General features: G+C 46.8%; 2 protein-coding genes across 3 annotated transcripts; both read left to right on the top strand.

Annotated features, from left to right (window-relative positions):
- Positions 1 to 953: 953 nt before the first annotated feature.
- sat2a.1 (spermidine/spermine N1-acetyltransferase family member 2a, tandem duplicate 1) lies at positions 954 to 8,587 on the top strand. 2 transcript variants are annotated; one of them, XM_006627442.3, is made up of 6 exons: positions 954 to 1,113; positions 3,236 to 3,287; positions 4,020 to 4,103; positions 4,470 to 4,571; positions 5,308 to 5,348; positions 7,923 to 8,587. In XM_006627442.3, exons 1-6 carry the CDS (start codon positions 1,051 to 1,053, stop codon positions 8,100 to 8,102), a joined length of 522 nt encoding a protein of 173 aa, XP_006627505.1. In that variant the 5' UTR covers positions 954 to 1,050; the 3' UTR covers positions 8,103 to 8,587. The 2 variants fall into 2 exon arrangements, with proteins under 2 accessions (XP_006627505.1, XP_015196316.1); XM_015340830.2 differs by lacking the exon at positions 7,923 to 8,587 and adding an exon at positions 6,676 to 7,660.
- An 84-nt stretch (positions 8,588 to 8,671) lies between these two features.
- LOC102693997 (cytidine deaminase) lies at positions 8,672 to 14,468 on the top strand. Its single transcript, XM_006627489.3, has 6 exons — positions 8,672 to 10,301; positions 10,911 to 10,962; positions 11,618 to 11,740; positions 12,662 to 12,773; positions 13,357 to 13,414; positions 13,894 to 14,468. The coding sequence occupies exons 2-6, from the start codon at positions 10,956 to 10,958 to the stop codon at positions 14,005 to 14,007; spliced, it is 414 nt and encodes a 137-aa protein (XP_006627552.2). The 5' UTR covers positions 8,672 to 10,301; positions 10,911 to 10,955; the 3' UTR covers positions 14,008 to 14,468.
- Positions 14,469 to 14,518: the final 50 nt, after the last annotated feature.

The following is a 14,518-nucleotide window of genomic DNA, read 5'->3' on the forward strand; positions in this document are numbered from 1 at the left end:
TATTTTCCAAACTAACAAAACAGATCAGACACCATACTTACCTGGAGATAAAGAACCCCAAAAATATATTTGTGTCCTGTGCTGGTTATTCTTTGCCTGGCTACATATGGCAGTGGAGATTGTATCATCTGTGGATCTGTTGGGCCAGTAGGCAAAAGGCAAATTGTTACGGGGCCAGTAGGCAAATTGGTACAGGGCCGGTAGGCAAATTGTTATGGGCAAGTAGGCAAATTGGGCCAGTAGGCAAATTGGTACTGGGCCAGTGTGTCTGGAATGGTGTCCTTAATGTGCTTCATGACCAACCTCTCGAAGCACTTCATGATGACAGGTGTTAGTGCCACTGGTCGGTAGTCATTAAGACATGTCACTGTGGTTTTCTTTGGTATTGGGATGATGGTGGTAGTCTTGAAGCAGATGGGGTCAACGGCTTGGGCCAGAGACATGTTGAAAATGTCTGCGAATACACCCGCCAGTTGATTGGCGCAGGCTCTGAGGACGCGACTGGGTATGCCGTCGGGTCCTGCAGCCTTGTGTGTGTTATGGAGTAAAGAGAAACACCAAAATCAAACAAAAAAATAGCGGTCCATAACAGAACTGTCAGACACTCGTCCATTATATGACCAATCCATACAAGACGTGCAGTCAAAGCTGGTGGCCCTGCTCTCTGTGGTGTCTTATTTCGTACAAGCAGCCAGTTAAGAGCCGCATGAGTTAGCAATGCAGTGACTCCTTTAAATCTTTCGACGCTGGTTTTAGGTGATATTCATATAACTATCTAATCAACGTCACTGTCATGCTGGTTTTTATAAATCTTTTTGTCAGCTGGTGATCTCTGCCAAGAGCGTGTGGGGATATAATATGCCCACGGGGCATGTGAGTCACGGGTGGCTGTGAGTCTGTGGCGCTGCCACTTTAAGACGCAAGGGTGACGCGGTGCGCTGCTCAATTTGCAGACAGTTCGCTCATTCCAGCCAGACAGCAGCTCGCCGGCGCTCCGACACACCGTGCAGGTGAACTACCAGCCACAGTTGTTTCAATTACGGACGAGCAATGCAGTATTCAATCCGCGAAGCCACCTCGGAGGACTGCAAAGACATAGCTCGGATGATCATGGTGAGTTCGCGCCGAGAGAAAACGTCGCTCCGACCCGATTTTTTAAACTAAATCAATTCTTGCTCTTTATATTTACAGTATACTATGGAAGCCCGTTTCCGCCAGCGAGTAAAAAAAAAACCGCGCTATGGTATCTCACATTTGCGACTTTATATCTCACATTTGCGACTTCGAAATAGCCCATATTTTACTGTCTGTCCTTTTGTTATTGCAACGGATTCGGGTTCTAGGGCTTGTGCCCTCGCCGCTCCCAGCCTACTTCGTGCCTCGCTGCATGGGCTCGAACCCAGGTCTTGGCAGCTGAGCTAAATCAGACCTTTTTTAAGTAAAAAAGGACATACAATGGAAATATGTAAAAAGTATAAGTTTCAGCTTTTATAATTGTGAATTCCTCTGGATGTGAAGTGTCTATTTCTTTATCTTTTTTCACATTCTGTCATTCTCACATTCGTTTTTGTATTTCTGGTGTTTAAATAAAAACTTTTTTTAAAAAGCCCACTGTCCACTATTCCATCCAGGTACTATGGAAGCACATATTTCACTGTCTGTCCTTTTGTTATTGTAACAGATTCGGGTTCTAGGGCTTGTGCCCTCACTGCTCCTACCCTACTTCATGCCTCACTGCATTGGCTCGAACCCAGGTCTTGCCAGCTGAGCTAAAGGAGACCTTTACCAGCATCCTTGTTATGCGCAGGGGAGGGCAGTGCCGTCACCACACTGCAACCAGATCGTACAACCTGTATGTCGGCCGTTCCATTACACTATATCCATGAATCGTACAGGATCATAGGATCTATAGGCCTGAAGCCTTGTCTTGAACAGTGCCCTGATAAAAATCAAATTAATTACACTTTTTTATAGAATCCCATTTCCGCCAGTGAGGCTTCCATAGTAACCGGATGGAATAGTGGACAGTGGGCTTTTAAAAAAAGTTTTTATTTAAACACCAGAAATACAAAAACAGAGACAGAATATGAAATACGATACAGAAATAGACACTTCACATCCAGAGGAATTCACAATCATAAAAGCTGAAACTTATGCTTTTACATATTTCCATTGTATGTCATTTTCTACTTAAAAAAGAAGGTCTCCTTTAGCTCAGCTGGCAAGACCCGGGTTCGAGCCCATGCAGCGAGGCACGAAGTAGGGTGGGAGCGGCGAGGGCACAACCCCTAGAACCCGAATCCGTTGCAATAACAAAAGGACAGGCAATGAAATATGGGCTATTTCGAAGTCGGAATTCTGAGATGCTAAATCGGAATTCTGAGATACCATAGCGCGTTATTTTTTTACTCCCTGGCGGAAACGGGCTTCCATAGTATACTGTATATGGCATCTTTGGAAGAAGCGGAATATTTAAAAACAGCCATTATATTGGCAATGATCTGTTTGCTCTCAGATATTTTTCAGTCCTCAAGCGAGATGGGTTTACCGTTCACCGTGAAGGGATTCAGGTCTAATATATTTTTTGAAGGCAACAGCTGAATTCCTGCCTTCAAGCTGGATGACGTATGCAAAGCGAAGTACAGTAATTCTGCTGTGACTGAACAGGAATTGCAACCGGATAGCTTGTGCCTGGGGTCCGACTTCCTTCGCGCTGGGAGAGACGGGAGAAATGGGACATGTGTGTTAAATGACGGTTTCTCCCGCTTTGCCGCAGTACCCGGATCCCGAACTGGATCGGAATGCAGTGCAGTACGAATTCCGCGCTGAAAGGCAGAATTAAAGAAAAAAAGAAGGTTCACCAGCCAAAAGGCTGTGTTATTTCTTTTTTTTCCACTTGTCAACGTGGAATTAACCTTTAGGTGCCGCTTATTAAGAATCGATGGGCGAGGCATCCCATTTGTTTTAAGAACCTGTTGGCCTCGCATGAGCGGAGGCCACTGGGACTGGTCTTGCTCATTGCTCCTGGGAGTTTGCTGTGCTTGAAGTGTGGAACAGCCACACACTCCTCGCTCTCGGGGCAAAGGAGTCCTGAATCGATCCCCTTAAGTCAACCCTTCTGGCCGCCCTGGGTTCTCCTTTTTGCTGTTGGTTATTCTGCTAGGTTCAAGCGCACTGCTGGAGCAACTTCAGTTACCTCCCGGGATGCTGAATACTTGTGTCTTGGGCTTTGCAGGAGCTGGCTAGCTATGAGAAAATGTCTGACCAGGTGAAGATAACGCAGGAAGGTAAGAATCCCGGACGGAATCGTCTGTCTGTGTGGCTCAAGGGCTGGAGGGGTGGAGAATCCCCTTACCAGCGTTATCGAGGGCTGGATGTGTTGCGCTTAATGATGTCGGGAAAATCTGCAGACCATGACGGAATGAAAGGCAGTTGAATTGTGCTTCATGACGTTGTTACATTTTGTCCAGAGGTCCTGCAGTGCCAACAGAAACTGACTGCAATCCTTCCTTTCTTCTTAATCTGTAGTCCAGGAGTTGAGAACCACTCCATTGCAGGAGTTGAGCCTTTCTGGTATATGAATCACTGTGATGATCTTTAATTGCTTACTTATCACCTCAGTGGAATAACAACATGGAATGGAAGAGCCTAGGTTAACCTGGATCATGCTGCTGTTATGTGACCTTCTTAAATCACATCCCTCTGGCCACGGGCTCCAATGGGATTTGGCACAACTGCGCCCCTTGATTATTTAATTAGATTTATTAGATGATAAATTAGACCAGTCTTAACTGATTTCAGGTCTGGCAGGCCTGATTGGCCAGCAGGACACTGTTAAAGGTAGTGAGATCACAATGAGCCCAGGACGTGGCCATGATCAAGCCAGGTTATGTCTTGGAATGACCACAGCCTCTTCACACCTCCTTGAGCTCCTGATGATGTGAATTGAATAACCATTGAATTGGCTGGACACATGGCACCCTGGTACTGCTGACCGATGTCCTTCTCTCCCCCTGCAGTGCTGGAGACAGACGGCTTCTCCAACCACCCCTTCTTCAAGTGCCTGATAGCAGAGGTGCCAGAGGAGCACAAGAGCAAGGAAGGTAGGTGGGCCCTTTCCTCCTCTGGACTGGTCCAGTTCACTCCGGTCTGTGGAGCTCCGCGATTACAATGGCACCTCACTCACCCATGTGTTCTAAGCTGATAGCCAGGCTGCTTTCAGGAAATGACTGGATGGGATCCTTGGATCAATTAGCTTTTACCAACCAAACGGGCTGGATGGCTGGATCAGAGATTCTGGAACTAGATGGCTTGAATGACCTCACCAACCACCTTATTTAAACTCACAATGCCCTGTCTTGTCTTTGGCGTGTTTGCTTTGATGGCCAGGTGATTAAGCTGGTTCATAGCTCATAGCGAAAGGCTGCAGGACTCTGATTGGTGTTCCCCTGGCTTTGTGTCTGTGTCAGGGCACAGCAAGGTGGGCTACGCGCTGTACTTCTACACCTACAGCACCTGGAAGGGCCGGGCGGTGTACATGGAGGACTTGTATGTCATGCCTGAGTACAGAGGTGAGTGCGGGGGTCTGGTGTTGGGGGGGGGGGGATGCTCAGGAAGGAGAAGCCTGTTGTGCTTCTGTTGTGCTTCAGAACCACAGAGGGGCTCGGAATTCAGCTTGGGCTGACCATACCCAAGCCTGACCACACCTGGCCTCTCGGATACTGTGGAAAGCTGTGTTCATTGGAAAGTCCGGTGTAGAGCAAAAAATCATTCTGCCCATGTGACACAGGGTTCACACGGTCCATTTCTATTTATATGGTCTATTGAAGGGTTCTCCATCCTTGGTCTTTGGGAGCCCCAGCAGGTTTTGTAGGTCACCTGAAAGTGTGCAGCTTCTAAGGGTTTGGAATAACTTGACTTTAAATACCCTTCAGCTCTCCACCAAAATGTGTCAATTGAGCAAATTACTTAATTCAGTAAGTTCATAATCAGTAGGTTATGAGGGCTCCTGATCTTTAAAACATGGTGATTTAGTATAACCTATAACACTTCCTGAACTGGGGGTCTGCAGACCAGCATTGCAGATTGTTCTTTCTTCCTTTCTGAGGATCTGTATAGACAGTGTATGGTTCCAGAGTAGACTGACACTGTCTCTTGAAAGCAATTTCCCTGAACTTGTTATCGAGGGGAAGAGTATTGCCTTAAGTTAAGATCTTACAACTGTAATGCATTGCTTTGTGTGGGTCATTTTCCCTCTTGGAGGTGTTGGTGCTGATGAAAGCTGACGTCTCTGTCTTGCGGTTGCAGGGAAAGGGCTTGGGTGTGCACTGATGAGAAGAGTGGCTCAGGTGAGTGCCCACAGCTCTGCTCGTCGCCTGCAAGCCTCGCTGCATGTGCTGTCTCTCGAGCGCTGCGCTGCCAGTGTGTCACATCTTGTGTCTCTTGCTCCTCTTTTGGTGTGCCCCCGTCTCCCTTTCTGGAATGCGGTGTGGTATGACTCCATCTTGTTTTTGTTCTTGTGGTTTAAGGAGGCTCACACATTCGCAGCTTCTGGGTCACATTTAAAATGCTGGCTTTCGTCCTCAGAGTCCTGACGAGCGTCAGATGAGGATTTGTGGTCTGATTTTGCCTTTTACTCCTCTCTTTGGTCAATTTGATCTCTCTTGTGCTGCAGAAATCGAATGGTGGTCCTTCAGTGACCATGATCCTAGACCGGGCAGTAGACTTCCACAGGAAATCAAGGGCAGGGTCATTGGCGGTAGTTATAACCCAGATTGAAAACCATTTTTCTGCCCTGTTGCAATGGTTTTTTTGTATTATTTTGTCCTGAAAAGTGCCTAACCAGCCCTTTAAGAATAAGTGAAATTTTTTTACAGAAGAGTTGAACGTTAGGGAAGCGATACCTACGCCATTGTGTTGTGACTATCGGCCTTCTGCGTGAGCATCTGCGTCCCTTCAAGGTCAAACAGCCAGAGCCTGCTGTGTTTGTGCATGCTCCTTTTTGTGCTTACTGTTGTTTAGCATGCGTGTTGCGTTGTGTCGTGGTCGTCTTTTGGGAGTCTTGGCTTTTTGTAAAACCGAAGGTTCCTTGGAGAGGTACGATGTCACGGAACATGAATTCGCTTTTGCTGGTGGAGGACTGTGACGAGGAGTGCGACCAAGTATAGATCCCGCTGCGCACGTGGAATGAATCCAACTGTGCAAAATGAAGCAGGAGGATCCCTGCTGGAAAAGGCTGAGGTTGCTGCTGAAAGAGGTGTTAGTGGGACCAGTAGGGGGCGCTGACTCTCTGTGGTCATTAGAAATCCCAGGGCGTTTCTTGAAAAAAGTAGGGGTGTTACCCTGGCATCCTGGTCAAATTTCCCCATGGCCTCTACCAGTCATGGCCTCCTAATAATCCCCCTCTCTGATCTGGCTTCATCACTCTGTTCTCCTCCCCACTGAGAGCTGGTGTGTGGGGAGAGTACTGGCGCACTCTGGCTGCCGTCGCATCATCCAGGTGGGGCTGCACACTGGTGGTGGTGGTGGAGGGGATCCCCATTACCTGTAAAGCGCTTTGACTAGAGTGTCCAGATATAAGGGATCATTATTATAACCCCGCGTGTGAAGGTGTGTCTCCTAACGCCAGCGCAGGCGGCCTTCACCGAGCTCTGTTTTGTGTTGTTGTGGCTGCAGGAGGGAAAGGTGGCTGGCTGCTCTCAGCTCAATTTCGCCCTCCTGGACTGGAACACGGGTTCCCGGGACTTCTATGTGAGCCAGGGTTGCTGGGACATCACTGACAGCCTGGGGTACCACTTCATGCGCTGCGAGGGGTCTGCTTTCGAGCTCCTGGCACAGGGGCAGCCCCAGGCGTGACGTGCCCTTACCAACATGGCTGCTGTCGGAGACGTAGAATTCAGTGCCGAAAAAGTAGAAGGAAAAAAACGTATTTCAGCTGTTGAGCCTTTCTCAGGCGTCTCCCCGCAGCCAAAATGTTCTTTCTTTCCAGTTTTCAGTGTGGATTTAATCTCTGTTTGTTCCTTTGCAGCACAGACTCCAACAGACCCGTTATGTAACTCCATATGTAGCAGGAGGTCCAGTATATACTGGTGACAGTAGGGCAGAATGGTCATAGAAGCTTATTAGGGATCTGTAGTATGTGTAGACTGTTTCAAAAGTGTTAGTCTGTCTAATGTAGTTTACATAGAGGTAGCCGTGCTTGAGAAGTACAGTATTCTTGAACCTTCTACTGTTTACAAGTATACAGTATCCATCTAAATACAAGTGGCTATAATGTGGGACTCTTTATCCTCTGTATTTGTAGTTAGTGGTTTTAATGGGCTCCCTGTGCCAGTTTCCTATACCGTGTGTGAAGCAGTCCTTGGAATTTTACTGTATGTGCGTGGCAGTCGGTTACAAAGCTGGTATCTCACAGTTTGACACTCTGGAAATACATGTGAGGAGTGGGGTGTATTTTTGTAATATTTGTGTAATATTTTGCCGAATTCGGGGCGTTAGAAGACCAGCGGTGGATTTCATTTCTGGAAGTGACAGGAGACGGGGAATCACCCGAGGGTGCTCTGGCTGTCTGCTCAAGCTGCTGAAGCTTGGGTGTGCTTCTACCGTCTCTCAGCAATGTCGGCCATGACAGGCCCTCTGTATAATAAAGAAGGCTGCTGTACTTCCGAGTGTGGTCGTGTCTATGATTCGGGGCTCTGTGCTGACCTGTCCAGCCTCAGAATCGTTGCGAAGTCTGCCTCTGGGGAGTCCGAGCTGTTGCCGTGCTCTCTGCCTGTGTCGGCGTCTGCTGCTCTGTCCGTGGCTGGTCTGTCTCTGCCCTCGCAAAGGATGGCTTGGCTGTTCTGGCACGATGTGTCCGGGGGGCCCCGCGGCAGGAGAGTGACCCCCATGTTGTTGGTTTTGTACCCCCCCCCCCGGCGCAGATCGCCCGGCAGAACCAGTGTGCCCGCCTGCAGTTCACGGTGCTGGACTGGAACAAGCCGTCGCTGGATTTCTACGCCAGGCAAGGTGCCCAGGACCTGACTGCCAGCGAGGGCTGGCACATACTGCGTTTCGAAGGGGTGGCTCTGGACACGCTGGCGCAGGGGGCACCCAGCAGCTGACCGGCATCTCCCTCGTGCCACACACTCCCTATTAAACCCCCCCCCACTATCCAGAATAAACCCCTTAAATTTGCTTTTAAACTACAGCTCCACGAGAGCAGCCTTCAGACAAAATCACGTGATTTCAGAATGACAAAAGAATCAGTCTGCTGGAGGATCTGGTATTGATTTCTTCCTGTGTGATCACCTGTTTCATCAGTGCAGCATTGATTGTCATTGTAATTATCAGCTCGCATTTATATTGCATGTCAATGCAATGCACAATGTGAAAATCGATTTTTTTTTATTTAAGTGAGGTGTTTAGGTTAGATCCACGTGATTATTTTTATGCGAGTGTGAATCAACGGCTGATTTACTGAATGGCCATTAAGTAGTGTGAATGAGGCTGCTTTTCCCCCAGATGCCTGAATATCAGCACTCATTTTCTCATTTCTAATCTTTGTAAATTTACAGAAGCCTAAATAAATGTCTTGTGCCTGAATGGACACGTTGTTTCCTTCCTGAAGTGCAACATATACTGTACATATGGTGAAGTGGGACATGTATATATCTCACTTATCCATCACCGCAATATCACCAGTGGAGCACATTGTGGGAGGTGTTGCTGGGGTCTGTTAATTTAGCCTTCAACCAAAGTTAGGCTAAGATGCCATAAAGCTGACTTGCTTTAGCAGCCCCATTGACTTAACACTACATAATAAAAGACAGGAACAACACCCACAAACACACCACGAACAGGATAAAGCAGATGAATGTCTGCTGCATATCAAAGGACAGAACCTAGAGCAAGACCGAGCCGGACAGGAAGAAATTACAGATCAAAGAACAGGACAAGCACTCTGATTGTGAGACAAACTTCTTTCTGACTGTATATAAGAGCCGGGAAACCCTTGCAGTGTCTGTTCTGTGGGGTAGACCCAGCGCTCGTTGCTGTCATTCTTGAGCTCAATAAAGCTGAATCTGCTCAAGAGTGTGTCCTGCACCTCTGATGAAGAATTTCCCACAACAATGGCAACAATGATCAGTTAATCGGTCTATGTATGGTAGCACATTTAGAAGGATATGGAGTGGTCACTGTACGTTACTGCTGTGTTGTCAGGCTGTTCTCTGGCTTGCTGCTAGATGGTTGTGGATCTAGGCAATGGTTTATTCAATGTCCAGTTCCTTCAAAGACGTGTCGCAGATACATCTTACCTGTTGTGTTAACTGTTTCTGCTTCATGCTGTCATGAGTTCTCTTGCTGCCATAGAGTAGTGTGAAGGTTGTGACACAAAATCACAGTATCGGAGATTAATGCACATTTTCAATCTCGTTCGATGTTAGTAAAATATCTTTTGCCTGTTTTGACAGTCCAGCTTTTTTGGAATTGTACTAATTAATTTGGTAATTATTGTCATCCTTTAGGATTTCTGAATCTTGAGATCTCAACGTTAATGTTTGAGAGAACAATCATGCTGTGTAAGACAAACAAATATATGAACGTCTTATTTTTTTGGTGTAATTGCAATCATCTTTGTTATTGTTAACATTTACAAGCAGAGTGACTAAAACAGCTCTCATTTCCTGTACTCAGTGTATCCATATAATATCAACCAAAAAGATATAAAAATAGTACTACCAGCTAGGGGCACATCTTCTATGACAATAAGTGTGACTTCTTCCTCATTTTAAAAGTAATCAAATTCACTTTGAGGTGCCATGAAATATCGTCCTTCTCATTCTTTAGGGACATTTCATTATTTTAAAGATATCTGTAATTTGGATTCTTTAAAGATATTCCAAATGCATTTCTGTGAATTAACCCCCAATTAAAATACAAAATATGTTTTAATCTCAATGAATACATCTGTACATTTTCTTCCTTTACTTTTAAATTGGACTCCTGGATTTGAAGTATCATAAAGATAAATATGACTTTGGATCTCGTCTACTGTACCTCAATGCTTTCCAGATATAATAAATCATTCAGAGGTACGTGGAGCTTCTCCCTTCTGTTGTGAACTTCAGAAGTTTAGTCCTGCCTTCTGTTATGATTTACTTCCCTGTTATGCCATCCCCAACTCTGCCTGTGCTTCTTGTCTGAAATCAACTTTAACGACAGGGGTCAATGGACTTTAAACTGTGGTGCAGCCTGACACACAAGGACCACACACAGCAGGAAACACAAAAGATCACTTAATTCGAGGATTCAGGAGAAAGGTAGGAAAAGTTGATATGCACTTATAATGTGTTGCTATGTTAATAGTGTCCATTTTTTCTGGTTGAGCTCTGAATGAGACCGATTTGGTCAAATCTCATTGATTGTTTAAGGCTCTGAAGTTCTATTGGGATTGGTAATTAACATCTGCCCTGAGCTCATTTGTGGGTAACTGGGCCTTTTTCAGAATACACAGAGCCTTTTTTGTGTGTGCAAGTGCTAGAGAGATTTCCACCTGTGTCTCAGCAGTGCTAACTGGTTAGCTTTTAAAAGATGTTTACACAGAAATAAGGGAGCACCAATGTAATATGTAACCTGAGAAAAGAATTCTAGGAATGTATTGTTAAAGTTTTATTGAAACATTCAAAGTCTCCGAATCAGCCATGAAACACCAACAACACAAGTGGAAAATACAGTTAAGTGCCTCTAATACTGAGAACAGGGGGAATTTCTTTACACATAGGATTGCAGGAGTCTGGAACAAGCTACAGAATCAGGTTGTTGAAACAAATATTGTAGCAACCATATGAGCATGATGATCTGCATAGCCCTGTCCCATTTGTAACATTCCTGATGTTCTAATATACTATGTACAGTTGTTTATTTTCCAGGGAAAGTGAGTTTTTTTCCAGCACCAGAGGAAGACATTGAGTAACATGACAGGTAAATTGCTCCCATGGGGACGAATAAAGTATTTTGAATTGAATTGAAATCTTCCACCCATCCAATTTTTAACTGCTTTTTCCGGCTCGGGATCCCCAGGGGAGCCGGAACGTATCAAAACAAGCAGAGGGCACAGGGCAGGGTGCACCCTGGGAGGGACGCCAGTCCATCGCAGGACACACACACACCAGGGCCGGTCTTCCCAGAAACCAATTGACCTACCAGTATGTCTTTCGGACTGTGGGGTGGAAACTGGAAAACCCGCAGGGAACCCACTGGGAGAACATGCAAACTCCATGCAGATAGCAGCCCAGGAATTGAAGCCAGGCAAATGATCTTAACATATTAAATATTATTATAACAAGCAGGATGTTTGAAATAGGGAATCACGTAAAAGGAATTCTGGACTATATATCCTGATCTGAATCTCATATAAATCTCCCATCCGTGATCTTTATTTATACGTCAGCGTTGCTCATATTTTCTTATGATAAGGGCCCAGTAAAAGTGGGGCGTTACACTTCTGAACAAGCACAGCCGCGCGGTGTGGATGAGCTCTGAGAAGAGAGGAAGAGGCAGACGCTCTGTGCCTTTAACCGGCGGACAGGTTGTCCGGCGCAGATGCTGTGACACGCGCCACTCTCTCTCCGCACAGACTCCGCCGCGGTCAAGGAGCTGGTGTCCAAGTGCCTCGCGGCTCGCGGCTTCGCCTACTGTCCCTACAGCCACTTCCCCGTGGGCGCCGCGCTGCTGACCACAGAGGGCGCTGTGATCACAGGTGAGAGCAGGGGGCGGGCTCAGATTGCACGTCAGTGTGCGCTGCTGGCGATAAGTACCTTTTAAGACAAAGCGCGCGATGACTTTGCTTCTGTTGTTACTGTCAGAGGTGATAGTGTAGTAGCTACCGCATTTCGCTGGGAAATACTGGAGATGGTGCTTATAAAGAAGTGACAGTGCAGGTTTGACACATCTATCAGTCTTGCCTGATCTATCAGTCCAAACATCCATACATCCTACCGAAACAGTAAACCTAGAGATCTCCTCTCATAGAAGGTTATCCACTTCCAGGGGACATCTGTAGTGTTGGTTTCACTAGTTAGTAGCAGTTTGACTGTGGCAATATGAGCAGTTGGCAGTTTGCTTGTGGGTAACAGCTCAGTAGCTTCTTGTGGTTTGAATCACACTTCCTGTTGGTGTTTGTTATTTATAAATACGCAAACCACTGCGTATAAACCCTTGAGGCTTCCTGAATCGACTCGATCAGCCATCCGAGCCGCCAAGACACTCCTCCAGATCGCTTAGATTGGAAAGATTGCCTTTCCTCCCACAGCCGAGGAACATGCCGGGTTTGCTGCTACTTCACAGCCCTTAGTGTTCCCACTACTTTGGACAAGATGGGTCATTCCAATGAAATACCATTCTCTGACATTCTGATCCCCCCCAGGTTGAGTAAATGTGCAATAAAAGCAGCTTTTCTTCTTCCTAAAAGAGTGCAAGGCTACAAATCTGTGATGTTGTGGTGGCCAGCAGGAGGACCTAGGCCCATAGAGGAGAGTAGTTTCCTTCACTCCTCTCCTCTATGGATCTCCTTCACAAACCTGACGTCTTGTGTGTGTGTGTGTGTGTGTGTGTGTGTGTGTGTGTGTGTGTGTGTGTGTGTGTGTGTGTGTGTGTGTGTGTGGGGGGGTGTCTGCTACAGGGTGCAATGTGGAGAACGCCTCCTACGGACTGTCGGTGTGCGCAGAGAGGACAGCTGTGCAGAGAGCCGTGGCAGAGGGCTACACCGAATTCACCGCCATCGCTGTCACTTGGTAATCAGCGCCGTCTGTGGTAAAAGCCATACCAACCGGGTGAGGGAGAACTGTCCTGGTTTCTTGGAAATCTGTTCATACCTAGCGACCTGGCCACTTCCTTTTGCTAGACACTTTTTCTCAGTAAACCTCTCTGTGGTCATTAAAAATCCCAGGGTGTTTCTCTAAAAGAGTTGAGGTGTTACAGTACCTGGCGTCCAGGCAAAATTTCCCATTGGCCTTTACCAGTCATGGCCTCATAATAATCCCCATCTCTGAACTGGCTTCATCACTCTGTTCTCTTCCCCACCGAGAGCTGGTGTGTGGGGAGAGTACTGGTGCATCATCCAGGTGGGGCTGCACACTGGAGGTGCTAGAGGGGAGTCCCCATTACCTGTAAATCACTTTGAGTGGAGTGTCCAGAAAAAGCGATACATAAGTGTAAGGAATTATTATAAAGTATCCATGTTTCTGCTGATATGCTCCAGTGTCCTATCTGAACAAACCAATAAAAGGCGCTCTTGAACATGAGTGGCTGGGCGGGTCTGCACCCTGCTGAGCAATTGCTTCCTCCTCATAGTGCTCTGGTGTCTGTGCTCTGCAGTGACGTTGAGGACAGCTTCGTGGGACCCTGCGGGGCCTGCAGACAGGTGCTGCTGGAGGTACGTGTGTGAGTGAGGGCTGTAGGGTAGGTGATGGAGGGGCTATTCCCAGCTCATGGGGCTTTTCAGAGCTTTCATGAGTACCTGGGCTATACCATCCATAGGGAAAGTGACCATTATGGAGTACTTGGAGCACATCTCAGCAGAGATGCTGCTCGAAATGGAGACAGTCTCATGGGCACGTCTGACACAATGCACTTTACAAAAAAATGAAAAGAAGTTCACTTCTTTGCTAGCTAGCATAGTTTGTTGACCAACAAATCTTATCCAATTGTTTCTGGAAACATTTTCAACAATCAGGCCGACACCCACCGCCCTTGGTGTAGTGGTCAATCGTTCTCAGGCCTAAACAAACTGCTCAGGTCCTTGTTTCAGAGCTGGCCCTGAGGCAGTGGGTTAGAGTGGAGCGCCGGGGATTGTGGATCGGTTCGGCTCTCCAGACGCAGTGATAAAGCCCGCTGTGTTCCCTGTGTTGGCAGTTTGGCCAGCAGTGGGATGTGTACCTTGTCAAGCCGGACAGCTCCTTCAGGAAGACCAGCCTGCTGGACCTGCTGCCCCTGGCCTTCTCTCCCTCGCACCTGGGCAGGAAATAACACAGCCCCTCCCCCTGCTCAGGCGGAGCGGTGGCTCTGTGGCTCAGGATCTGCACCTGTGGCTGACTCAAATCCAACGGCCGGCAATCCTACTCCGTTGGGCCCCTAAGCAATGCCCTTAACCCCAACTGCTCCAAGGGTGCTGTATAAATGGCTGACCCTGCACTCTGACCCCAAGCTTCTCTCCCTGTCTGTGTGTCTCATGGAGAGCAAGCTGGGGTATGTAAAAAGACAAATTCCTAATGCAAAAAATTGTATAGGGCAAATAAAGTGATCTTATCTTATCCTTCAACTCTGGACTCTGAACTCCTTACCCCATCACTAGGTAATCAGTGAACCCTGTGAACCCTGTGAACTGAGAGTCACTAAAAATGGACTTAAGAAAAGAAATAACAAAAATTAAGAATTAAAAAAAATAATTAAAGAAATAAAAAAAAATAAAATGATTGAACTTCTTTCAATGTTTAAGTCTTTGTTTTAATTCTATATGACACGCTAAAGTCCGACGGTT

Source organism: Lepisosteus oculatus, chromosome 3, assembly GCF_040954835.1.
Source record: "Lepisosteus oculatus isolate fLepOcu1 chromosome 3, fLepOcu1.hap2, whole genome shotgun sequence".
Lineage (NCBI taxonomy): Eukaryota > Metazoa > Chordata > Actinopteri > Semionotiformes > Lepisosteidae > Lepisosteus > Lepisosteus oculatus.

What these genes read in the sequence shown, in the direction of transcription:
- sat2a.1 (XM_006627442.3), top strand. Translation starts at nt 1,051, where the DNA reads ATGCAGTATTCAATCCGCGAAGCCACCTCGGAGGACTGCAAAGACATA. An exon ending in TGTCATGCCTGAGTACAGAG is followed by an intron (nt 4,572 to 5,307) that starts GTGAGTGCGGGG and finishes TTGCGGTTGCAG; the next exon opens with GGAAAGGGCTTGGGTGTGCA. An exon ending in TGATGAGAAGAGTGGCTCAG is followed by an intron (nt 5,349 to 7,922) that starts GTGAGTGCCCAC and finishes CCCCCGGCGCAG; the next exon opens with ATCGCCCGGCAGAACCAGTG.
- LOC102693997 (XM_006627489.3), top strand. An exon ending in AGAGGGCGCTGTGATCACAG is followed by an intron (nt 11,741 to 12,661) that starts GTGAGAGCAGGG and finishes TGTCTGCTACAG; the next exon opens with GGTGCAATGTGGAGAACGCC. An exon ending in GCAGACAGGTGCTGCTGGAG is followed by an intron (nt 13,415 to 13,893) that starts GTACGTGTGTGA and finishes CTGTGTTGGCAG; the next exon opens with TTTGGCCAGCAGTGGGATGT.